The sequence below is a fragment of the Penicillium taxi genome (genome assembly GCF_028828555.1).
Source record: "Penicillium taxi strain IBT 34144 chromosome Unknown utg000004l_segment0_segment0, whole genome shotgun sequence".
Lineage (NCBI taxonomy): Eukaryota > Fungi > Ascomycota > Eurotiomycetes > Eurotiales > Aspergillaceae > Penicillium > Penicillium taxi.
In genome coordinates, this window is record NW_026643206.1 from 940,826 (window position 1) to 965,779 (window position 24,954).

The window sequence follows — 24,954 nt, forward strand, 5'->3', positions numbered from 1 at the left end:
GCTGGTTGGTCTTATCGGATTGAAGTTATGCTCACAGTGAGCAGCATTCCATCTTATGTCCTCAGTATGGCGTGCGTCGGGTATCCACCAAAACAAGAATGCTCATCACTTGCAACTACAACAACTCTCTTATCCGGCTCCAAGGTTACCAGGTCATAAGTATTAACTGAAATCTCATATGCTGGTAGTGAAAGAAATAAATACAAACGTTCTTACACAAAATAGCGCCCTGAAATGGCGACTGTATTTTCACAGTCCATCAAGGGTCCTAATTACGGAACAATAACATCCCACTCCAAAGACTCCGACGATCTTACTCTTGGAAATTCAGATGAAAACCACCGGTTCTGGTTTCAGCGCACAAAGCAATTTGACTTCGATGCGATTGCGACTCAGCCATCAGTCTATGACAATCCTGACACGGCAAAGGAATATCAGCCCAGAGATGACTGGGAAAACTTGCATAGATTTGATCCGTCAGCAAGATGGACATGGGGTGAAGAGTATAGCCTGATTCGCAAAATTGACCTTCGAATCATGGTCTTTACGTGTGTTATATTTATGGCTCTAGAGCTGGATCGATGCAATCTGACACAAGCCCTAACGGATAACTTCCTGGGTGATTTGAACATGAACACAAACGGTATCGATATTTCGAGCCCTAGCTTGGAAAATGAGCGCAATCTGATCAAAGCTTCTAGATTATAACCTTGGAAACACTATATTTCGGCTTTCATTTCTTTTTGCTGAGCTACCATCACAGCTTGTGAGTAAGTGGATAGGACCCGATCGATGGATCCCTACCCAGATGGTTCTTTGGTCAGTTGTAGCCACATCTCAGTATAAACTTTCTGGTCGCACGTCCTTCCTAGTGTGCCGAGCCCTTCTAGGAATTCTTCAAGGTGGCTTTATTCCAGATGTGAGTGCAGTCGCTATTCGCTTTCTATGCAACCTTGGAATACTCATGGCGACATAGGTAATCCTCTACCTGTCTTATTTCTACAAGCATCACGAGTTGTCTTTGAGGCTGGGCTTCTTCTGGACAGCCATGAACATTGCTGACATCATCGCAAGCTTCTTGGCTTTTGGATTACTACATCTGCGTGGAGTTTCAGGTCAAGCAGGCTGGCGCTGGATGTTTTTGATCGAGGTGAGCATTCTAGAACTCCAAATATCTAGCATTATGTTAATGACGGTAATGATAGGGTTTGATGACCTTTGTCATTGGACTTTCAGCATACATCCTCATGCCACCAGGTCCCTGCGAAACTGCAAACTGGGCGCGCGGACCAGCAGGCTGGTTTACTGAAAGAGAGGAGACGATCATTGTCAATCGAGTTATTCGCGATGACCCTAGTAAAGGTGCTATGCACAACCGTGAACCGATCACACCAAGCATGCTCTGGAAGAGCCTTTGCGACTTTGATCTGTGGCCGTTATACATCATTGGTCTTACCTTTGAGACGCCCACGACGACGCCCAAGCAGTACCTTACTCTTATTTTGAAGAACATGGGATTCGGCACTTTCACCACGAACCTACTCACTATTCCTACGAAAGTTCTCTCTATCATCACGATGCTTTCCATGACATACATCTCTGAGGTCACTGGGGAGTTGACTTGGGTAGCCCTTTTTGGTCAGCTTTGGACACTACCTTTTGTTATATACTTGTGGACGGTCGATGTGTATTCCCAGAAATGGGTTGGCTGGGTTATCGTGACTCTACTGTTAGGATTCCCAAATGGTAAGCGAATTAGGACCATGATCAAAAACGATTCAGCTAACAACCACAAAGCACATGCAATCCAAGTCGGTTGGAATTCACGCAATGCCAACACAGTCCGATCTCGCACAGTCTCAGCAGCCATGTACAACATGTGTGTTCAAGCTTCATCTGTTATAGGCTCGAATATTTATAGAGAAGGTATGTATACATAATCCGCTCGCCCGGATTCTCCAAAAAATACCTTACTCATCCCCTTCTTCCAGATGATGCTCCCCTATATCGACGAGGCAATCGCGATCTTGTGGGTTTAGTAGTATTGAATATATTCATCTACATCTTCACCAAAGTCTACTATGTTTGGCGCAACTCAAGTCGAGACAAGAAATGGCGTGCTATGACACAAGATCAACAGGCACATTATTTGGCCACCACTCAGGACGAGGGAAACAAGAGACTGGACTTCCGTTTAGCGCACTGAATACAATTGTGTCATGTTGGATGCAATTTGATTCGCACTTGACAAGGTTTATACTGTTAGTTCGGATTTGCACAGATTAGAAGATATGACGTGCTTCGACCTTATCAGTATACTCCGTCCATTATACTGCAGTCATATATGAGTATTCGAAGGCCGCTTCTGACCTTTGAAGCTGATACATAATATAATGAAATAACGATGCAACATTCTGAGCTTTTGTGAATGAAACCGAACAAAACATTAAAATCACTTTTCTCAACCACTAATTTCAACAAGGTTCCACCTAAGCAGCCAGCTCAGATACCTTCTTCTCAAGAGCCCTTTTGCTATAACCCTGCAACTGATCACCCTTCTTTCCATTCTTGAAAAACAGGAAAGTAGGAACATACGAGACGGAGTACTTCTGCGCGAGAAGCCCGACTTTCTCAACGTCAATACGAACGAACGTAATTGATGGATATTGATCGCTCAGTTTGCGAAAGACTGGCGTGATACTTTTACATTCGTCACACCATCGTGCCGTGAATTCAGCAGCGACGGTCTTGTTTGCGGAGATGATGTCTTCGAACTGTTTGATGCTAAGTAGAGGATGAGATTAAATCTGATAGTCTAGGTCGTATCTAGGAACTTGCCTCCTGATCAATATAACATCGGCCGAGGCATAGAGGACTGCTTGGGTTTATTAGCCCTGAGACCGGATGAACAGTGGGCTGATGTGGTTAATTCAAAGTTGCTTACACAAGAAGAAAAATCCCAATAGTCTGATTGTATTCGTAGTATTCATCTTGGCTGATTATAGACTACGAAGCCTTTCAATATTATCCCGGGTTCTAACGAAACGGTCTAATGGAGGGTTGTGGAGAATTAAACCAGTTCCGACTTGACAATTTCCATCTTTCAGGTGTTAGAATAGCTGAATATTTGTATGATCTGAATACTTGAACTGCGAATAGACTTCTGCCTGGGGGACCATCATGTATAGGTGTTTGTTACGCTTCTCGATGCCGTGTTACCTGCAGCTAGATCTGATACGTTGAGGAATATAGCATCAAAGAACTATCAACTTCCTGAGCTAGCTACGTGAGACTTGACCTGAATACCCCAGTGGGCAACTACAGTCCAGTCAGCCATAGTAACCTTGCAAACTTCGAACAGATTTGAGAATTGACTTGTGAAGAGCCGTGTTCGGGGTGCTTTTTCTGGAGTAATTCTGAATACTCACTGCTAAATAGGAATGATAGGACAGTCCATATCACAAAGATAGTGACAGGGAAATTTGTGTAATTGAATTGCTATGGAATAGACCTCCTGATCCAGTAGGTATCCGTGTGCAATCTTTGGAACTATCGACCAACTATGGGACCTTTAAACGCGGGGCTAATGGCGAGATCTAACACAACTCAATGGCTTTATGATGAGATCGTATTGATGGGGACATGTTTCAGGCTCAATTGACGTGGTTGATAAGCGATACTCGATTCGTCATTGCGTGGAAGATTTACGACATTGTATACTTCCAAGGTTGTGAAGCGGGGTTAATTTCGCATCCAGGGTCTTGAAATCTGAGGCATGGAATGGGCCCATAAAGAGCTGGTAACTACCAGCAATCATACTTCGATTCAGGGACAAAAAAAGTTGTCAATATAAGGTCAACTACGAGTAGATTCACCCATTAGTATTACCAAGCCATGGCTCCCGGACTCACAGAATCCACTACGCCCTCAATTCCAGCCGTGGAAAGCAAACTCGCTCAACTAGGCTTAAGACAAGAGCCTCTCAAGCTCACTGGGGCCCTTGATGCCTTTGAATCTTTTGACGTAACTCCAGTCATTGGAAGAGAGTTTCCAAACGCAAACTTGAGGGATTTCCTGCGTGCACCGAACTCGGACGAATTGCTTCGCGATCTTGCCATCACGAGTAGGCATTTCTTATTCAGTGCTAGTTCACCAGAAGTGCAAGACTAACCTCCCTACCTCGATAGTTTCGCAAAGAGGTGTAGTCTTCTTTCGAAAGCAGGATGGTTTGGACGACGATCTTCAAAAGGAGCTTGTCCAGCGACTCGGTGAACTTTCAGGCAAGCCGAGCACCTCAAAGCTGCACATTCACCCCGTCGCCAACTCCGGCCGCGAACATAGTGTGAAAGATGATGAAATTTCAGTCATTAGTTCACAGCAGCGTCAAAAGCTATACGTTGACCGAAATGCGCGCAAGCAAACCGCCCGTCGAGAATGGCATAGTGATATCACTTTCGAGCCGATCCCGAGTGACTACACTCTACTACGACTTACTGAGCTCCCCAAAACTGGTGGAGGTTCGCAGTCATTTTCTTTCCGTTACTACAAATTACAGACAGCTGACATTTAATACAGACACTCTTTGGGCATCAGGGTACGAAGTCTATGACCGCCTATCAAAGCCTTATCAACAGTTCCTAGAGACTCTCACTGCAACTTATGCCCAGCCCGGCTTCAACGAGATTGCCAAGAAGAACAATTTCGAAATTCATCCTGGACCTCGTGGCGCACCCGAGAATGTTGGAGAAGATCTGCGCGCCGAACACCCTGTGATCCGGACAAATCCAGTCACTGGCTGGAAGAGTGTATTCGCCGTGGGTAGCCATGTACAGAAAGTCAATGGGTTGACTGACGAAGAGAGCGAGCATCTGCTCCGGTGGTTTATCACCCTTATTGTTGAGAACCACGACCTTCAAGTTCGATATCGCTGGCAGAATCCTAATGATCTTGGTATGAATGCTCTTACTGTAAAATGGATGATCTCAAATCTAACATTTGCAATAGCTATCTGGGATAACAGATCGGTGTATCACGCCGCTACTTGGGATTATGAGGATATTGGTTCTCGGACTGGTCACCGTGCTGTTGGACTTGGGGAAAGACCTTACCTTGATACTAATAGCATTAGTAGACGTGAAGCATTGGAAAAGAGTTAGATTCCAATACGGATAGATATACCTTAGCCTGACTTCAGAAGCTTTGCATCGGCTCAATCCAAGATCCGAGCTCTTTTCAATTGATTAGTCGCTATCTCGCATAATTCGGCGAATAAAGATTCTTCCCTTGAGGGTTGTTACTTCTGCCCTCCGTGTATTAGGACGTTTTGGCGCACATTTCTGCCAATACAGCCTCCACTATTATACTCAAAAAAGGAATAACTACAGCTGAAAATAGTCTTAGAGGCTGCCCTAGCTGCTTTTCTGTGTTTCTCCCTGTTAATCATAGACAGCGCTATAATTGTGATTAGTGGGTGTTAAGTACTTCGGTTTGAGCACCCGTCAGCTATCAGATATTCGGATACTACCCAGGTACATTCTTAGCACAAGCCAATTTACATCCAATGGATGGCTTCTGTTGATAACCTTGGAAGTTGAAAGTCTATATCCAGATGGATTTGGAGTTACTCAGATTGAGCCTTCAAATTCATAAAAAGACGAACACTCGTGCAGATACCACTGAAGTATACACCGAAAAAATTGAACTTACAAAACCGAAACATGACAATGAATCAAAAAATTACAAAATGGTAGTAGCATCGACAGAAGAACCGGAGTCTTTATTGTCAAGCACGGGAAGTTTGTCGATAGGGAAAGGATGTGGCGAAGGACCTGGAGTGCGTTCACTCCTATTCTGACGCTGGATGAGGCCGTTAGTAATGCCGAGTACAGAGTCTACGATCACTGCGTCGATGCCTTCGGCGACTTGATACTACATAGGGAATCAGTCAATGTGACATGGAATGGATTATGCATTGAAGGAAAACATACCTCGACGTTCACTCCGTCATTGTTGAGAGAGCCGTAGGATACGCAGACGAGACCGGATTCCTTGACAATGCGTACAAGACGTGGGCAGAGGACTAGAGGCTCGGCCTGCGAGACTATGCCGAGGAGATTCCATCGTGATGCGAATCGGACTGCTTCCTGGAGACTGCTGGCACGAATGTCTCCGACGGGTGAGGCGCCGGAATCAGTGAGGAAGAGAACGGGAATAGAAGGCTGCTTGAAGGCCAACAGAAGACATATGTCAGGATTGAAGCTGGAGAACAACATGTCACGGCCGGTGCCGAGATCGTAGACTAATTTGAGGATGGTGTCGACGAAGGAATTCAGTTCGACGGCGTAGGTATCCATCTCCTCTTCCTCGCTCTCATGGAGCATGGGGTACTCTGGCGATCTTGGTTAGATCGTCGAAATAAATGTTCTTTCGGGGGCGGTTGATACTCACTCAGTTCAATGTTAAACCCAACAGGTTTGGGGATCTTCTTGAATAGTTCCTCGAGCGTGGCAAAGGGCGCTTGTATGTGCTCGCCACGAGTGTTACCTTTGAATCCCTTCGTTTTGAAATCACGAGTGTGCTTGATCTTTTCCGTCACTTCGGTGGGGTCGTATCCAGATCCTCCGACGGACATGGACCGCTGGCGAGGTTCAGAATTAAAGTCCCGGTGCACCACAGTGTCAGGTATGGCTTTCTTGTGTCGACCTTTGCCGAGCTCCAGGAACTGGTCCAGGGTCAATGTGTGAACAGGGGCATCGATACCCGTCTCACTGACGAGGAAATCGTGGTAAATGACGGGGATATGGTCCTTGGTAAGCTGCACATCAAACTCGACATAGGAGGCGCCTAAATTGGCCGCTGCTATGAATGACTGAATTGTGTTTTCACCCAATTGAAGGGAATTGCGAGTAGCCAAGTTCTTTCCCAGGCCACGATGCCCGATGACCATGGTCGAGCTCATTGAGCGCCAGTATGTCTGATTACCGGTGATTGACATGTTGGGATGCTTAAAGGGTGTGATAACCAGGAAGTTGAACGTCACAGATCCAATCACATCCAATGTTTTGGCAGCAACGATAGGAATGGTGGAATCACCCTTTAGGTTGATGCGGTTTGAACCGACACTCTGCCGGATGCTGGAAAGGAGTGCGACACCACGGCCTACGATCTGGTCCTTGGAGCCGGCATAGGTCGGGACAAGGTCAAATAGCAGGCGGACATTGCTGAGATCGGTGGTGTGGAAGATAATGGGTTCGGTCGAGATGTGGTCATGCACAGGAAGATCAATGACCTCTGGCTCGCTGTGGGCACCACTAGCAGTGACTACCAGTGAAAGCGCAGTATCCAGTTGTGTCGCATGAGCATGTTCCATGGGAATGCGGTCCAGGTTGACCGTCTCCAGCGGCCGGCGCATATCCATGGTTCCCAGGCTGACCAGAATCATAGTCTCATCAGTGAGATACCGGTGTCCAAATGTCTTGATAGGTTCAGTATTGCGAAAATTAGAACCAGATGTAGGAATGGGGGCGGCAGACCGTCGATCAGCTAGAGAGGACTGGGGAGGAGGCGAAGAGATTGGAGAGGGATGGTGACTGGGCACAGCGACGGGTATCTCATGCTCTATCAGCGGAGGGCTAGGGGTGACTTCGGCGAGGCAACGGGCAATGTCGAGATGACCTCGAAGTGCGGCGTGCTCCTTGGCGGTCCAGCCGGAAGAATCAAAACGCCCAACCTCGGCACCAGCAGCAATTAACAGCTTGGCCACGCTCAAGTTGCCGTCAACGCATGCGATGAAGAGAGGAGTCCAAGCATAGGTGTTCTCTGTAAGCTCGGTGTTTGCCTTTTGATCTTCGGTGCCCTCTAGGAGGATTCGAGCACACTCGTCGTGTCCAGTACGGGCTGCGACATGCAAGGCAGTTTCACCTTGTTCATCTTGGTAATTGATGTCGACGCCAGCGTCGACGAGCAGCTGAACGATATCCACAAAGTTGGCCTTGGTAGCTAAGGCAAGAACTGCACTGGACCTGGACACCTGCTTCCGGATCTTCTTCTTCGCACTGAGAGAACCCTGGTGGTTCTCGGCATTCAACAGGCACCGAGTAGTCTTGGGATGACCACCAACCACACTCAGGTGAAGAGGTGCCCAGCCATCGTTGTCCTGCCACAAGGGGCCGTCAATACCATTGCTGATATCAAACATGCCCCATTCTTTCAAGTGCTCAATGATGATATCACAGACTACCTTGAATCCATACTGTGCCGCATAGTGCAACGGAGTACGGCCAGAGATATCTTTCGCCATGAGGGCTTCCCGCTGGTTCGGACGCAGTTCATCTAGTAGTTGCTGCAAAAGAACAACAGCCGAATCATCACGACTAAGTTGCTTAGGCCTTTGCTGCTCCTTGATCACAGAACGTGGTGGCTGCAGAGTTGGCGGTGCCGCGGGTGTGATATAGCGAGTGGTCTCTGGCGGGAAGTCCAGCACCAAGGATGCGGAAGCATCGGAATCGTTGACAGGCTGCTCACGGCCAATTGAAATGACCAGACGGTGTAGGCAGTTCCGTCGGTTGATGTCATCGTCCTCCTCCAGGGAGTCCACACGGCTTAACAGAGCCGTCAAGCAAGCCCGTGCGCCATGGAAAATGGCTCGCTGTATGAGAGTCTTGACGACTCTGGGGAAAACTGCATCACCGGCCTCGTCCGCGGTAGTCTTCATAGTTTCGAGCAATTCCAGCAAAACAGGCGTGTCATCATTTCTCAAGGCGTCATCTACAGCAGTAAGAATGCTTTTCGGCAGGTTCAAATAAGGGCGCGCGTTACCACGCTTCAGAGAAAGAGATGAGTGGGTCGAGCTAGCATCGTCAAATTTCTCATCCCCCTTGGACTGCTCATTGAGAATGGCCATCCAGGCATTGATACGCTCCTGAGACTTGATAGCGTGGGTATTGGAGGCGAATTGGGCGGGGTCGACCTTAGTCTCCAAATATATCTTCTGCGCTCGGGATCCAACCTTCTTGTCCAGCTTCTTGGTTATCTTCCCGAAACCACGGCGATTGACTTCGCCGTACCATTGTAAGCGGCGCAAGTGATAGCGAAGGTCTAGCAAAGCCTCTCGCAGGTCATGGCGCTCCTCAGCCTCCAATGTGTGTTTACCCTCCATGGAATATCCATAGCGATCCTCGAGGAGCTTTAGACGGCGGGCGTATTCGGAATATTTCTTGTTATAGAAATAGTCGACATCCTCGACATTTCGGTCAAGAGAATAGAAGAAACCTACACATTGGAACGGGAGATATGGTTAGATTGAGTCTTTCAATATCAAAGGATCTATCGCGCTTACCGGCCAGATCCGCCTCTTGGCCCGCTTTCTTTTGGTCAGCGGCAGCCTTGATGAGCTGCTTCAAGGATTTGTACTTGATGTAGGAGGTACTCCACTCAGGGACCATGAACTGGGGTAAGTTACGACCAAACTTCATGATGTATGGTCGATGATTCTGCCTCAATTTTTGTCGAGAAGATCAAAGGACAGTCTAAGCTGACAGTTCACATGTACTATTCACAGAGTAATATTCCAAGACTCCATGAGAAGGGGAAGGAAGGGGGTGTTTAAGGGCTCGTAAAGTGGTGGGGCTATGAAGCGGTGAGACTGTGATACAATCGATCTGCTCTGAAGAAGCTTAATAATGCGAATGGGATGAAGTCGTGCGTACTTCTTCGACAATGATTTGCCGCGGTTTTAGTGGGGGCTCTACTTATAGCTTTTTATGCCCATTTTTGTGCCCATTTTTGTGCCTTGTGCCATATTCACGTTCGTTTTCATTTATTTTGCATCTCATTTGTAAACAGGATTCGTATATTTGCGTAAGATCGAAAGCCTCGGTTCCTTTGACCTTTGACATTGGAGCGGGTTTCATCGGAATAGAGAGCTTTGAGAATGTATCATACCAATGGATCAGGCCTGTAACGCCACCGACCCCAATTTGGAGTCGCTAATTTAGCATTCGGATAAATTGTTAGTTATCAGTAAGATCAGATGATACTTATCGTGCGCCAGAGTTGCCAAATTATATGGATCAACCTGGGTTGAAGAGGAGAAGTAGAAATGATGGGGTTGGAAGGAAGAAGAGCCTAACGTGGGACATGAATTCCTGCCTGACCTGCATACTTCTGATCTAGACTCGATCTTCGATATGGTGCCATACAGTCAACTCGTGATGGTAGAGTCCGTCTTCAACATATCTACTTAATATTCAACTGATACTGCCCTTCAAGAAGAAGGATTTCTATTTCTGCAGCAAAAAAAAAAAAAGAAAGCCCAAATGCCGAAATCCTGCAACGAGTGCAAAGCTAACGCCCCATGATTGGCCCATAAGAAAAAAATAAAAAGTGCAACATACCGCTAAATGGACGTGCTAATAGGGGATATAGAAAGATAATATCCCGATACCAAAACAAGAAAAGAGGGAAATGGTAGAACTCCTCCCACGTCCAACATCAGGTTACCTCCCCAAGGTTTCATGCAAATGGTGGCAGCAGTACTCTGCAAAGACTCACCAAAAAGGTATTGAATAAGACAAAATAGAGAAGAGTTATGGAAAAAGAAATGTCATCTGCGCCGCTTATAATGGTATGGTGAAGTCAAGCGTCGCGGGTTTGGGATTTGAGCAGTGAATTCAATGCCTCCACACACGCCTTGTGCACTTCCGTGTTTGAGGTTTTCTTGAGACACGCAACCAAGACGTCGACACCACCTGCAGCTCGGACGGCTTCCCTAGCGCGGATGTCAATGTTACCAGATGCCATACTAGGTAGCGAAGTCAGGTTGCGCACACAAACAGCTCCGCGCCACGCAAGAGCCTCATTGTCCTCTTGGCATAGACGCAGAAGCAGATTCGCTGCACGAGGGTGTTCCAGGATCGATGCAACGGCGGGGTGGAATTCGGTTAGCATTGCAAGAGCTCCGCCAGCGGCACTTCGAGTCGGGGCGTCTTCGGCGTCGGTAAAAGCCAGAAGTATGTGGACGCGCTGAGAAGCGCGCTTGGAGCCATCCACAAATTTCGCATAGCCCGATTCACAAGCTACGAGGTTGCAGATGAGTTCACATGCAGCTCTTTGCACTCGAGTGTTGCTGGACAGAAGCAGTTCCTCCACGGCGGACCAGCCTTCTCGAACAATGAGATTGGCAGGATCGTCTCCCACTGAAGCGAGATTGGTCAGAGCAAGCAGGCTCTCGAACACGGGGAGCAGGTCACGAGATTGATCAGCTGAGAAAGAAGGAGTCGTCTCGGAAGGCGTGAGGAGAGACAAAAGAGGACGCACGGCGGAAGTCACTTGGGGAAATCCAGAGTGTGAGAACACATGCGAAGGATCAACAGAGATCAGGATCCGAGCTAGAGCGTGCGATGCATTATATGTAGTCTCTGTGGCCTGATTATTCTCTCGTTTCGGAACAGATAGCACAAGAAGAAGCTTGATCGCGCCTTGCTGTGCCAGAACGCCTCGAGACTTCTGTCTTCGGGTCAGCGCCACTAGAATTTTGGCTATGAGATCGTGGACGGCAGGCGTGGCAAGTCGGCCACATTCAGTTAAGAGGGCCATGACACCAGCATCAATTAACGCATCACAGCGGGCAAGAACTGACTCGTCCTCTTCACGAGGGTCGGGCGGGGCTCGAGCCTTACCAGCGGAGGCATCCGCATAGTTTTTCAGTTGCGACATCTTTTTCTGCTCTTCAGACAAGTTGGGGAGGAATTGAGTAAGATTTATGATGATCATCAAGCCACCATAAAGCACCGAAGAATCGACAGTACGCTTCTTCAACGCCGAGATCAAATCACGCAGAAAGGAAAGATCCTCGGTCAGTTGCTCTTTGACAGAGGGCTTCACGGACGAATAAGCCAAACCCTCGATAGCGTGAGCAATATTTTCAGTCTTGGTCTCAGACATCAGTCCCTTGAATCTTTCCACCAATTGAAAGACTCCGTCCTCCTCCTCTACTCTATCATTATCGGCCGACGTTTTGGTCTCCGAGGCTCGAACTTTTGCCAAAACGACCGCAGCCAGCTCTGAGCCTTCGTCACTGCCATTAGTCAGGGTGTGAGAAAGCCATTCCGAGAAATTCTTGGTGATCACCTCCCGGCATGGACGATTAATACACGCGGCATTGAACAGCTCCAGAATAGCGACCTCCACCTTCTTGCGCCTGGCGTCTCGAGATACCAGTGGGATCAATGACTTCATAAAATCATCTGACAAGAAAACATTGGCAGCTGCAGTAGGCACGACAGGAAATATTGCAGCCACAGCGGAAAATGCGATGATGATATTATCCAGACGACCGCTGGCAAGGCTGCTTGCGATCAGGGCGGCAAACTGCTTCTCGCCGGCCTCCTTCGCCACCTCCAAATATTTGGTGATTGCCAGGGTGGCCTGGCTCCGTAGCTCCAGCGGCAGTCGGTTATCAAGGGACTTGACAATCACCTCGAAACTCTCATCATCAACTAAGTGCTTCAGCAACGCCGCGTCGACTGCCAGCAGTCTGGCGATTCCTTTCAGCGAGCGCCCATCCAAATCATGGCCAGATTCCATAAGTTTAGCCAGGAAGAGTTGAAACAGTTCACTCTCGCAGTGTTCCCGGGTCTTGTCCGAGGGCCAAACGCTAGGGTCCAGCACCACGGTGTCCAGGCATATGGCGGCTCCATCGCCTCGGTCATACATGTCATCGAAAAAGGTCGTCACGGAGTTTTGCAGCTCATTGGAAAAGTACTGTCGAACACTGGAATTATGGCGTACCAGCTCGGATATAATGTCGTCCTGTACCTCGGACAAATCGTCCGCGGGTTTGGCCAGTAGCAGCCGCAAAACCTCCAAGGCGACCTTCTCTGGGGGCTTCAAGCCATCAGTGCGAAGATAAGCAGCAGCTTTCTTTCCAGCACTCTCATCCTTGTTTGTGTAACGGCGGCAAAGGTCTAGTAGCTGGTGGCCATTTTCATCCTCTTGTTGAATTTTAAGGAAAGCCACCTTTACCTCTGGGTGTTCGGGTGCGATGGAAAGCGCTTCTCGAAGATTTCGTGATGCCGCCTGCGATTATCACAGTTAGATATCTGGGCCAAATCTCAAAGCTAAAAGCTAAAAGCTAAAAGCTCAAAGCTCAAAGCTCATTCATTCCGGAATAGAATACCTCGCGGTGGCCTGCGTCAACCAGCTCGACAGCCTCACGTGCCAGTTGAACAGCGCGTTCTTGGCCTGGTGCTTGAACCATTACAGCCATGCTGAGGAGCAGCACGCTACACTAATTAGAAAATCCGAATAGTGGTGATGTTGGTTGAGGGTCAGGAACCAAAAAAAAAAAATCCGAAGTGCGGGAGCCTCTTTTTAGTGAGGGGGAAAGGTGGAGAAGAGGGGTGGAACGATAGAGATAGGGATGAAGATGGAATTTATGTTTGTAATGAAAAGAAAAGGTGAGTTATAACGTCGGAGTTGAGAAACACCATGTACTTTACTCCGAATATTCAATACGATATCAGGTAATACAGGAAGAAATCAACGGGGGCCAAGAAATGGCCATTTTGCCGTGTATTGTTTCCGGATAAGAACTACCAACCACAGCGTATAAATCCCACACGTTCGGGTCATCTACTGGAAAACTTGCTACTTGGTATTACTCGCGTCTTGGCCTGATTCGAATATGTACAGTAAGATTATGAAATGATTGTGGTCAACGGAATGAGCTAAACGCAGTACAACTAGTCGAACGATATGAGTATAGTAGATACCGGGTACAAACTATAATGAGATGTATCTCAGAGTACGTCCTCTTGTACTCTTGGTATGCTAACTCGGACTATTTAAATAAAGTTGAGATCTAACATGGATTATGATCTGTCAATATGACATCAAACAAGTCTGGTTCCATCTAATCTTCTTGGCATTGACTTTGGAAATTGACTGTAACTCAGTACTTTATCCATATAAAGACTGCTGACAAAAGCAGAGTAGTACGTGTTTGATTGTCGTAACTGTGTAGGCGAGTGTAATGACTGAGCTATACTTAGTAAGCTGACTTGGTTGCAGCCCCCTGATCATCGTACACTCAGCTTATCAGATAGCCTTATCATCACGTGACCTTTAGCTTATCCGTCAAAGCTCATCTTTAATTCCGAGGTTCACCTCGCGATCAAGAGCCATATCCTCTAGAGACTCTCACTTTCTGCTCTCGGCCCTAGCCATATCGCCATGAACCTCCATCCCACTCTGGCCCCGGTACAATGAATTCAGTCGATGCCTCCGAGCATTATGAGCTTGGAGCTACAGGTACTATAGTTCATGTCACTCTTTGACAGAGCGTTACATTTATTGATCCACCTTATAGATCTTGCCCCATCCCTTCTAACCATCATCTTGGACACAAACCCTCACGCATGGGCCGCACTTGAAAATTCCCTACCTCTATCCAACGCCGTCGCAAACCTTCTCGTGTTCGTCAATGCCCACCTAGCATGTAATTATATGAACGAGGTTGCCGTCGTCGCATCTCATACCCAGAAAGCAGGATGGCTGTACCCATCACCACAAAGCACCCATGCAGCTGTAGCAGACCACGAAGGCGACGTCGTCATGAACGGAGCCGGCAGTGGAACAACCCAGACCCAAACGAACAAATACCGCCCCTTCCGCATTGTGGAAGAGCACGTGAACAAGAACTTGAAGAACCTCTTAGACTCCACGAGTAGTGACGATGTGCGCGGCAACACATCAACCATGATAGCTGGTGCGCTGACCCTGGCACTTAGCCACATCAACCGGCGCACGATCGCTTGGGCGGAGGAGCACGGTGGCGCAGATCTGGAAGACGCCGCCGCCGACGGCACAAGGAGTGGAAGCGGCTCAGGGACAGGACCCCCTACAACGGGCCGCTGGGCTGCCTCAAACGACGACGATCGGCTCCAAAGCCGAATCCTCATCGTCTCGGTCAGTGGATCTAGCGACTCAGCACATCAGTACATTCCCGTCATGAACAGCATTTTCGCCTGCCAGCGTCTGTCCATCCCGATTGACGTGTGTAAGCTGAGCGGAGATGCCGTCTTCCTACAACAGGCTTGCGATGCTACAAAGGGCGTGTACATGGCTCTTTCCGAGCCGCGTGGTCTGTTGCAGTACTTGATGATGGCATTCCTACCAGACCAGCGCTCACGCCGGCATTTGATTCTCCCCACGCGCGTGGATGTGGATTTCCGAGCTGCATGCTTTTGTCACCGCCGGATCGTGGACATTGGCTACGTTTGCTCCATCTGCCTCAGTATCTTCTGTGAGCCACCTCCAGGGAATGACTGCCTAACTTGTGGTAATTCGCTGGATGTAGGTGAATATGGTGCAAAACCTGCGCTTATCCAGAGGAAGAAGATCAAGAAGAAGAAGCGCATAAATGGGACTTCGGCGGCTGGGACACCAATCTCCACACCGACTCCCGGTCCTTGATGATTAACACTCGGTAAGGTATTACTTAGATACCTACCTAGGTATGAATGGGATGAAATTAAATACCTATGGTGGCAGGATCGTTGGAATTACATTCTCAAATGCCTGCCAGTTCTCATGTTCTAATAATTATGTCGGAGTGTCATAGGGTGACCCATATCTCTCCAAGCCAAGGAGATCCAGCATCTATAAATTCCCAACTTCAGTAACATCTGTCCGAAGACGATACCAGATAAGAAGGGACTTGCTATTTGACCCACCAAACCAAGAACTGGCGAAAGAAGCTCATTGCATCCATTATCGTGCATGATATTCAGATATGATCGGAATAACTCCGTGCCATGTAGTACATGCATGAATCATAGACCATTTCCAAGGTTGATACTCTAGGGTTGCTATTTAATTCCAAGATTAGTGGCATTTTGATTCCTGCACAAACTACATTTTCATTTTGACTTCCACTTAAGGTCGTGCTACATGTGTAGGTAACCACCTACTACCATATACTACTGAAGTGTAACAAAACTTGGAACATGGATGAAGAGCTATGCGTTTCTGCTCAAACCAGCCTATAAAAAGTTGATGCCTGAGGATACTACATATAAAAAGCTTAAACGTTAACATTAACGTGCCTAGGTAATCACCAAAGACTGCTCAAATACCTAGTATATCGGCAAGTCTCTAACAATATCTAATTAGAGGTGGATCGGGAACACTTCCTAAAAGAATAACTTGAGCGGATCAAGCAACATATCAGGCCAGGCTTTATAAAGTGCTGTTGACTGGGTTGTACATTAAGGACAATGAAGTAAAAGTTAGTAGCAATATGAATAGACATAGGGAAAGGAAGCGGATATCAAGAGAAGGAAAAATGAAATTCAAAACGTTTAAAGGAAAAGGAAAGTCTTCGAAGTGAAAGTGAAAGCGAGAGTGATAATGAGAATGAACTAAAAGAGAGGCAGGAAGGATGTAGGTCAGGTTTGGAGTGATATTATACATTATAATAGCATGTTGGGTCCTCCTTCTGGAGGTACTGGGCGACAGAGCTCTTCATTGGCGGATCTCAATGCGGGATAATCCAGAGCTTCCACATGAGTAACTCTTGTCAGGTAGTGCAGGACGCTTGGAGTGCGAGGGGGACATCATACTTGCCTCCCGGAAGAAGAAGACAAGTATCCCCACAACCTGTTCAAAGTCATTGAGACGAGCAGTAACCCAGTGCTGAGACCACTAGTCTAGGAGTCAGCGGGCGATATTAATCACGAGGATATGAATTTACTTACCTCGGAGTTATTGTTAATCTTCAGAAAGATGAAGTTGGTAGTATCCGTTGCAATGCCGTACACAGTGGTGTCTACTTTACCAGCTTTCTTGCGGTATTGATGCACACACCCTTTCAAACATTAGATTCACTAGTCCATCATCTCTTGACCATGGTGAGGACTTACCCATGTAAGCTAGTGTTTGGGCTAGTCCACTGGAGGCAGATTCTGCTTGCTTCACTTCGACTATCACCACACCAACTGCTACATCCTCTTTCTGGCCATAGCATAAACAATAAGCAGGTTTCCCACCCATGTTGTACCTCACGCCCTCGAAGGTCACAGGGCCGTAGCTCCATTGAGTTTCAACCTGGAGCTGCAGGTTTTTTTGATTAGAATGAGAGGTCGTGTAATTGTACGCGAAAACAAGCAAGTAGTTCAGAGTGAAGCGCATAACAGTCTTGTTTGTTTTGCTGGAGGAGAAAGCGCGTTGAATGTGATCAATCATTGTTACTTCTCTATGTCAGCCAAGACTCGGTTGCTTTGGGGTTGCTGAAATGTTTACCATAAGGCTCTGTGAGTGCTAGAGAGGGTTGATTTCGAAGCTCGTCATTTTCTTTGGTGAATTTTAGTCCGAAGAGAGGCTCTACCTCGTGAAGTCTTAGGGATGAGATGGGTAATGTTGGAGTATCATTATCAATGGGCGCGCTGTTTTCAGCAACAGCAGTCAGTTGGCTCTTGGAGATTTTGTTATCTCGAAAGTTAAAGACAGCCTCCTTCAACTTTCGATAATCTTTCTTGGTTCTGGGTTTTGGTGATTCCATGGTGTGGTGAACGAGAGAAAAGGAGCTCAATATCATAAAAGTACGAGGCAAAAAGGAGAGGGACCAGACCAATAGACCATGGCTGTGTTTCAAGTATTGATATTCGACGTTTCAATTATACAAGCATAATATCATAACAAATCACATGGAATGTGGTAACCACTATCCCTTCCGGGTTTATTTCTTTCTCTCAAGTATCGCTCTTCTCCATAGGACCAAAGCTGAAACATCCTATCCACTTGTCGGCCATAAGTAAAAACTAGAATGGTTCAATTTGTTAGCAATAACTAAAACAGGTAAATTTCTCAAAAAATTACGTAGGTATTATCCATTTTGAGAATTCGGGAGATCTCTGATCGACAATATTAAGCATAAATTGGAGATCGGCTTGAAGAACGAGTTTTCGATAATATGGGGTATTCAGAATCATCCATGGACCCTATATTAGGACCCACTGACCCACTACAGCTTTGATCCTAATTTAATTTACCAACCCTGGAATAGTTAGTATACACGGAGTAGATGGATCCATCATATACCTCGGGACCTCGTCTCCTATGAAGTCGTACTGGTTAGGGGTTCAGTCTTTATCAAAGCTATCTAGACCTGGTGAGATGTTAGAAGTAATGAGTATTATTTACAACCTTGTGGAAGATATTGATTATCTGGTGCTGTTTAATGAACAGATGGATCAGTCATGCTGGTGAGTTCATTTTCTTTCTACCTACTAATGTAATATACTACGGCTTCTGAAGAACTTGAATGGTATGTCACTTTTGAATTCCATCAAAGTCTAGTGAATCACCCATTGCTTAAGGCATCTTTGAACACACCATACTAGAGAAACGGAGTCACTGAAAAAGAACCAAAGCATCACAACCCAAATAGCCCAAAGCCATTAAACATATTGTAAAAGAGAGAGGAATAACCTGCAATCGTCCGGGGTCCAAAGTAATAGAAGAAAAGATTGGCTTTCAATCAGTCCAGTCCAAAACCATAATCATAAGAAAGAAACTTGCAAGCAGGCATCCAGAAAGAGCGAAGAACGATCGGGGGTATCAAAGAATTTTGGTAACCAAGAACGCTGGAAACTGAGCCTTTGAGACGTAGCGAACGACAAGGCGCACATGATGTTTGTCTTGCCACATGATTAAGACCTGATAGTGGAATAAATTTCATCAGCCTTAATTGAATCAGTAAATATAGATTTTATCTCACTTTTTGGGGCGAATCATAACTCCTCCCTGAGCACAGGGGCTCTGGCCTTCGTTACGAGACATGACACAACCAGGAGTAGTGTCTTTGTTAGACATGTAGGCAAGAGCCTATGGCAGTCAGTAAATTACAGTGATCAAGTCGGGTTGTTTAGCCTACAAAGGAGTCGGTGTTATGGCCAAAGAAAAGAGCAATGCCATCAACTGTTTTCTTGACAGCTAGAATGCCAATAGACCCAGGGATTTCGCTGTTCAAAACTGCGGGGTGGCCTGGGAGTTGTTAGTCTTCAATGACACTCAAGGAAGTTATGACACAGACCAGCGAAATCCTTGACGATCATATCGCGTATTGCTTCCTCTTCATTCACAGTGACGTAGGAGCCGGCGTCGTTCAAGCTGTGGTTGTGGTAAAGTTTGTCGGCACAGGTTCTAGCCGCAAAAGTCGAAGCGATGTGCTCGCCAGTGCCAGAAGTCACGACAGCCACAGTGGTTTTTTCAACATCATTGGGGTTGACGGGGATAACGTGATTACCAACACCGATCAGAGCTGCGGGACCAACTCGTCCCCGATGCTTCATACCAATGCCACCAGAGGAGGCGCCGGCAGCGATATTGCCATACATATCAACGGCAATTGCACCAACTGTATCAGTGATCAGATCCTCTCCGTCCTTGCGGTCATGGTTTGCGGACTCGTTCAGGGTCGACTCGTGCTCGATGGTCAGCGAGGTGCTGGAAGCACGAGCCTTTCCCTTTTTGGTCTCACCATCCAGTGCCTCAGTGAGAAGGAGAGAGCCACTTTGAGATGTATCCTGGTCATACTCAATCGAACTAGCAGCGTCCAGGATTTTCTGAAATCCCGGATACGCACGCTCGAGACGAGTAGAATTGGGAGATGGGGTCCCACGACGCCAGAGATCCTCCGCCTCACTCTCAGTCAATGGATTATCACGTTTGTAATCAGCAACCTCATGGCACCAGTTCTGGTATCGCTGATGCGACAAGGTAGCAATCAGGCACTCATTAGGAAGGACCATGATCTTGTGGTCCCATGCAAAGTCGGTAGCACCTTCGCCGACGAGAAAGTTAGGGGGAACCCGTGACATAGGCATAGCATTGTAAGAATGATCATAGATCTTGCGAGCAAGTTGGATGGGATTCTTGACATCTGAACAAAAATTAGAATCTCCCATAGGAGGCAATGGGGATAGACCTACTAGGCACTGCTCCAGCAGCACCACTGCGACCAAAATGATCAACAATAGAGGCATCACACTCCACTTGTCCTTTATCAGTCAGGTTGCTGCCGTAACCAGCATTGGTGATCGGGGCGTCCTCAAGAACCATGACTGCCATTTCCACGGCATCGACTGCAGATCCACCATGGCGCAAGAAAGTCATTCCAGCTTCAGCAGCCCTATCCAGAACATACTGTTAGAATTCAATGATGATGTGTGTAGTTGAAAAGACCTACAGCGCGCAAACTTCCAGATGCTTAGCCTCGTTTTCACGGCTGTGAAATCCTGCGCCAGCATGAACAAAGATGGCGCAAATGTTGTTCTGGAGTTGGATTTGCCCCATAATTGTGGGAGTCACTTGATTAGATCTATTCGTAATAGAATATGTCAGTATGTTTGGATGTTTGGATCGTTGGAGATATTCGTGGGTTTATAGGTAGCAGGCAGGCAGTAGTCTTCAGTGGATTTCAATTTGATTTCGATTTGATTTCCAGCTAAGAATTTCAAAAATTGAAGAAGGTGATGGAAAAATCACTTACCAAGGATTAATCGGATACTTCGATCAGAAAGCTGCCCCGTGGTAGCTTGTAGGAATGGAAATGAGAGATCGGGGCAAATGAGGGTGTGTGAAGAAGTAAGAATTATTAAAGATGAGTGGAGCAAGTGGACTTTGGAAAAAAGCGTAGGATGTAAACGTAGGAAATGAACATGAAGAGTAAAGTAAACAAACTGAATGGAAATACACGCGTGGAGGTGCTTTAGGGCTTGATCGAAAGAGATGGAGAGAGAGAAAGAAAAAAAAGACTACAATGAGCTATTGAGGTATAGTTCAACTCATGTTGGCTGCTCCTTCTCTTAGTAGTTGGACTCCAATTAGTTCACACTCCAGGTTACTAAATTATTACTGGTAGTCAACTGATTATATGTTCTTCAATTCCAAAGGAGTAGTTCTTGCCATTGAAAAGTTGCAGGCACATGATCACCATCTTAGGTAAGCATTACTCCCCCGCCTCGACTGCCTAAGCTCCACCACGGTTGACTTCATCCCTCCCCCTTCTAGGTCCTCACATTTTATAGATTGGCCCTGATACCAACCCTTCATCATGGCGTCTCAAACACCAGCCGTTGTCATGGACAAGTAAGTGAGCCTGATAACTTTAAATTGACCCAATGTTGACACACCATTCATCATAGCGGAACTGGTTACTCCAAGCTTGGTAAGTACTACACATATCAGGGGACAAGATATTCCAATTCAATTATCCGACTGACCAGGGTTTTTTCATCTCTTCAGGATTTGCTGGTAATGATTCCCCCTCCTTCGTTTTCCCTACAGCAATTGCGACCAAAGCCGGTGCTGGAACCGCCGCAAGCTCCGCGGGCTCTCGGCCACCTGTCGCCAACAAACCTTCATTCTTGGGCGGTGCTGGTGGATCAAGCTCTCACCTTTCTGGGAAGCGTGGTACCGAAGATTTGGATTACTTCATTGGCGACGAGGCTCTAGCTGCGGGCAACGGCCCCGGATATGGCGTCAACTACCCCATCCGTCATGGACAGGTTGAGAACTGGGACTACATGGAGCGATTCTGGTCAAATTCGATCTTCAAATATCTCCGTGTCGAGCCTGAAGACCACTACTTCCTCCTCACTGAGCCCGTAAGCGCGCCATTTACACTTACTCCGCCAGGGGGTCCCCTAATGCGAATTGTAGCGCTAAAATCCATTGAAATCTAGCCCCTCAATCCTCCCGAGAACCGTGAAAACACCGCCGAGATTATGTTCGAGTCCTTCAACTGCGCTGGTCTTTATATTGCCGTGCAAGCCGTGCTTGCTCTCGCCGCCTCCTGGACCTCCTCCAAGGTTACTGACCGCTCACTGACCGGAACTGTGATTGATTCAGGTGATGGTGTTACTCACGTTATCCCTGTCGCCGAGGGATACGTCATCGGTTCCTCCATTAAGAGTATCCCCATCGCCGGACGAGACATTACATACTTTGTGCAAAGCTTGCTTCGTGACCGCGGCGAGCCAGATAGTAGTTTGAAGACGGCGGAGAAGGTGAAGGAGGAATACTGCTATGTAAGCCCGGATATTGTGAAGGAGTTTGCTCGCTACGATCGCGAGCCAGACCGTTTCTTGAAGCACACCGTGACGTCGCCCAATGGCCGCAGCGTGTCGATCGACGTCGGATATGAGCGCTTCCTCGCCCCGGAGATCTTCTTCAATCCCGAAATTTACTCCTCCGACTTCTTGACCCCACTTCCCACTGTTGTCGATGGTGTCATTCAGTCCTCGCCCATTGACGTGCGAAGGGGTCTTTACAAGAATATTGTCCTGTCCGGTGGTTCCACCCTGTACAAGGACTTTGGTCGGCGTCTACAACGTGACATTCGCCACCTCGTGGATGCCCGTATTCGTGCATCAGAAGCTCGCAGCGGTACTGGAGCCCGCTCTGGTGGTCTGGATGTTGCAGTTGTTACACACAAGCGCCAGCGGCATGGTCCCTGGTTCGGAGGCAGCCTGCTGGGTCAGACTCCCGAGTTCCGAAGCTACTGCCACACCAAGGCCGAGTATGATGAGATAGGTCCTAGCATTGTGCGGAGATTCGCTCTGCTTGGTGGCCCTGGAAGCTCTTAAGGACTGGTTCCCAAGGTTCTTTTGTCATATCTTTTTATCAGCCGATGTAGCCGGATGCGCTTTGTTTATAGTCCATAGTTTTCATTTCTTTGGCTCTTTTTAACATCCTTTCTTTCCATTTTATTCTACGTTTTCGAAAGCGGGCGGCATGGCACTAGTAGATAAAAGGGAGGATTGTTTTGACACTTTCTACTTCCCTTTGGAAAAGCAAATGTTTGTACTCGTTCAATTCATCTCTTGTTGGTATTAGTGTCCCAAATCGACGCCAAAGACAGTATGCGAATAATGAAGAGAGGTATCCCACCTCTACCCTGAACTGTACCCAGAATCACATATATAAAACATGAATCCACGAAAACCAATCATCTATTTCATGCCGTCTCTTCTTTTTGAGGGAACTCAGCCCGATTCAGAATGGCCACACCCTCCACATGTCCCGTTTGAGGGAAGAAATCAAAGCCACGAATGCTCTCGATCTCGTAACGAACATTCTTCTTCTCATCGCCCTGAACCATAACCGCAACATCGCGCGCCTGTGTATGCACATTACAACTAACATAGACAACACGACGAGGCTTGAAAGACAATAGCTGCTGAAGGAAGTCCTCAGAGCAGCCCTTGCGAGGTGGGTCAATGACAAGCAAAGTCTGATCAGGAGGGTAGGGAACATCCTTGAACAGGACTGCGGCATCGGCAGCGGCGAAACCAGTGTTGGGGAGCTTGTTTGCCAGGGCGTTTTCGCGTGCAGAGATGATAGAGTCACCGGCAACGTCGACACCAAGACTTGATTTGAAAAGCGGGGAGAGGGTGATGGTGAAAAGGCCGGAGCCGGAGTAGGCATCCAGGAGATATTTGATAGGGCGAGGATCTTGATCATTGCCTGCGGGAAGAGCTTGAGAGCGGATGAACTCAGTGAAGCCGGAGAGGATGGAGTTGTTGTTTTGAAAGAAGGCTCCTGCCTTGTTGCTGAAATAGTAGTCGTCTACGTACTCCACCGAGGTAGCATTGTTGTCTGTGATACACCTCTTCTCTTCAATATAGGTTTCGTGTTCCACTCGGATGACATCGCCACTGTCTATGCCTGGTTTTGACGAGCTAGCAGTCTCCTTGGTCTCAGTCTCTTTGGTCTCAGAATCCTTGGTCTCAGAATTCTTATTCTCAGACTCGGCCTCTAGGTTCTCCTTGGGAATCCGAGTAGTTGTTTCGCGCATCAGCAGAGTTGCGCCCTTCTTGTAGGAGCGGATGTTCTCAGCCACGCGCTTTCGCTCACTCTTGAGGCCAAGACGAACAATATCCGTACCTAATGGGCAGTCTTCAATATCGATGTCCATTCTGCGACCCTTGTAAGTAAATCCAATAGCAGGGACCTTCACTGGTTGATCCAGAGGAATCTCTTCTCTCTTGCCTCTTCGAGGGCCGCCATTGGCGAAGTGCGGTGTGAGTTTTGTGCGGTATCCATATTGCAAAGGTGATGGGAAGGTATCTCCAATAGTAGGGATCAGCTCGGGAATAAGACCAGAAAAGTTGGCGTAGGCCTTCTCCACAATGCGCCGTTTGTGATCGAGCTGATCATCATAGGACAGCATCTGCAATTGACAACCCGAGCATTTCCCAAAGTAACCGCATCCAATGCCGGCATCATTTCTCTTGGGGCCTGCCTCAATTACACTGATAAAGTCCGTCATGCTGTAAGACAGAGGTTGGAAGTGCTTGATAACCTTTACCCGCACCTTGTCGCCTGGAACTGTAAAAGGGACCACGTAGACATGATCGCAGTTTTCGGATAGGGCAAGGCCATCACCCTTCGAGGAAATTTCGGCCACTGTTACATCGATCTCGGTAAATGTTTCTGGTAGGGTGGGGGGAGGAGGGGAGCCGCTGTCGCCCTCGAACGAATATTGCTCAGGACGGTTGCGTTTTAGTAGCGCATCAATATCGGCCTGCAAAACTTCATCGAAGCCATTGGCCTGTGTGCGATCGACCTTGGCCTTCTTCCTCTTGCCGTCAAATGACTTTTTGGGAGCCATTGCGACGGGGACTCGCGAGATCACTGAGATATGATGTTTGGAGTGTAATTGTTGCCTTATTACAATTGGACGACACGAAGATGAGCAGCGAGCAGATAGTCTCCAGACAAATCGGCACGTAAACATGTATGAGGGTGAGAAAGCGCGGAGAATTCAGGACTCGAAATTCTAGGAAATTTCTTAGGAAGCGTATCTATAACATCGGTGATTGGCTGTGAACTGACCGCCCGCAAGGAAGAATTTCCTGCCGAAGCTTGAACGTCCTCCGTTCCCCGGCT

At 47.4% G+C, this 24,954-nt stretch overlaps 10 protein-coding genes across 10 annotated transcripts; 4 read left to right on the plus strand and 6 right to left on the minus strand.

Moving 5' to 3' along the window:
- Positions 1-234: 234 nt before the first annotated feature.
- N7495_005260 (putative MFS transporter) lies at positions 235-2,206 on the plus strand (the record flags this gene model as incomplete). Its single annotated transcript, XM_057207911.1, has 6 exons — positions 235-643; positions 702-919; positions 977-1,150; positions 1,206-1,746; positions 1,798-1,926; positions 1,992-2,206. The coding sequence occupies 6 exons, from the start codon at positions 235-237 to the stop codon at positions 2,204-2,206; spliced, it is 1,686 nt and encodes a 561-aa protein (XP_057061685.1).
- Positions 2,207-2,489: 283 nt separating this feature from the next.
- On the minus strand, positions 2,490-2,869 carry N7495_005261 (thioredoxin family protein; the record flags this gene model as incomplete). Its single annotated transcript, XM_057207912.1, has 2 exons — positions 2,490-2,784; positions 2,856-2,869. 2 exons carry the CDS (start codon positions 2,867-2,869, stop codon positions 2,490-2,492), a joined length of 309 nt encoding a protein of 102 aa, XP_057061686.1.
- A 1,025-nt stretch (positions 2,870-3,894) lies between these two features.
- N7495_005262 (TauD/TfdA dioxygenase family protein) lies at positions 3,895-5,156 on the plus strand (the record flags this gene model as incomplete). The annotated part of the gene is made up of 4 exons (XM_057207913.1): positions 3,895-4,123; positions 4,188-4,517; positions 4,576-4,950; positions 5,005-5,156. 4 exons carry the CDS (start codon positions 3,895-3,897, stop codon positions 5,154-5,156), a joined length of 1,086 nt encoding a protein of 361 aa, XP_057061687.1.
- Positions 5,157-5,736: 580 nt separating this feature from the next.
- N7495_005263 (glycerophosphocholine phosphodiesterase) lies at positions 5,737-9,473 on the minus strand (the record flags this gene model as incomplete). Its single annotated transcript, XM_057207914.1, has 4 exons — positions 5,737-5,928; positions 5,988-6,388; positions 6,448-9,270; positions 9,338-9,473. 4 exons carry the CDS (start codon positions 9,471-9,473, stop codon positions 5,737-5,739), a joined length of 3,552 nt encoding a protein of 1,183 aa, XP_057061688.1.
- A 1,162-nt stretch (positions 9,474-10,635) lies between these two features.
- N7495_005264 (uncharacterized protein) lies at positions 10,636-13,267 on the minus strand (the record flags this gene model as incomplete). The annotated part of the gene is made up of 2 exons (XM_057207915.1): positions 10,636-13,077; positions 13,178-13,267. 2 exons carry the CDS (start codon positions 13,265-13,267, stop codon positions 10,636-10,638), a joined length of 2,532 nt encoding a protein of 843 aa, XP_057061689.1.
- A 997-nt stretch (positions 13,268-14,264) lies between these two features.
- Positions 14,265-15,474, plus strand: N7495_005265 (TFIIH/NER complex subunit TFB4; the record flags this gene model as incomplete). The annotated part of the gene is made up of 2 exons (XM_057207916.1): positions 14,265-14,310; positions 14,369-15,474. The coding sequence occupies 2 exons, from the start codon at positions 14,265-14,267 to the stop codon at positions 15,472-15,474; spliced, it is 1,152 nt and encodes a 383-aa protein (XP_057061690.1).
- A 1,050-nt stretch (positions 15,475-16,524) lies between these two features.
- N7495_005266 (uncharacterized protein) lies at positions 16,525-17,560 on the minus strand (the record flags this gene model as incomplete). The annotated part of the gene is made up of 4 exons (XM_057207917.1): positions 16,525-16,704; positions 16,758-16,867; positions 16,923-17,249; positions 17,302-17,560. 4 exons carry the CDS (start codon positions 17,558-17,560, stop codon positions 16,525-16,527), a joined length of 876 nt encoding a protein of 291 aa, XP_057061691.1.
- Positions 17,561-18,774: 1,214 nt separating this feature from the next.
- On the minus strand, positions 18,775-20,355 carry N7495_005267 (threonine aspartase 1; the record flags this gene model as incomplete). Its single annotated transcript, XM_057207918.1, has 5 exons — positions 18,775-18,885; positions 18,935-19,044; positions 19,094-19,942; positions 19,992-20,191; positions 20,249-20,355. The coding sequence occupies 5 exons, from the start codon at positions 20,353-20,355 to the stop codon at positions 18,775-18,777; spliced, it is 1,377 nt and encodes a 458-aa protein (XP_057061692.1).
- A 760-nt stretch (positions 20,356-21,115) lies between these two features.
- N7495_005268 (actin-related protein 3) lies at positions 21,116-22,649 on the plus strand (the record flags this gene model as incomplete). Its single annotated transcript, XM_057207919.1, has 4 exons — positions 21,116-21,150; positions 21,207-21,229; positions 21,307-21,668; positions 21,747-22,649. 4 exons carry the CDS (start codon positions 21,116-21,118, stop codon positions 22,647-22,649), a joined length of 1,323 nt encoding a protein of 440 aa, XP_057061693.1.
- Positions 22,650-23,020: 371 nt separating this feature from the next.
- Positions 23,021-24,676, minus strand: N7495_005269 (tRNA (uracil(54)-C(5))-methyltransferase; the record flags this gene model as incomplete). The annotated part of the gene is made up of 1 exon (XM_057207920.1): positions 23,021-24,676. The coding sequence occupies one exon, from the start codon at positions 24,674-24,676 to the stop codon at positions 23,021-23,023; it is 1,656 nt and encodes a 551-aa protein (XP_057061694.1).
- Positions 24,677-24,954: the final 278 nt, after the last annotated feature.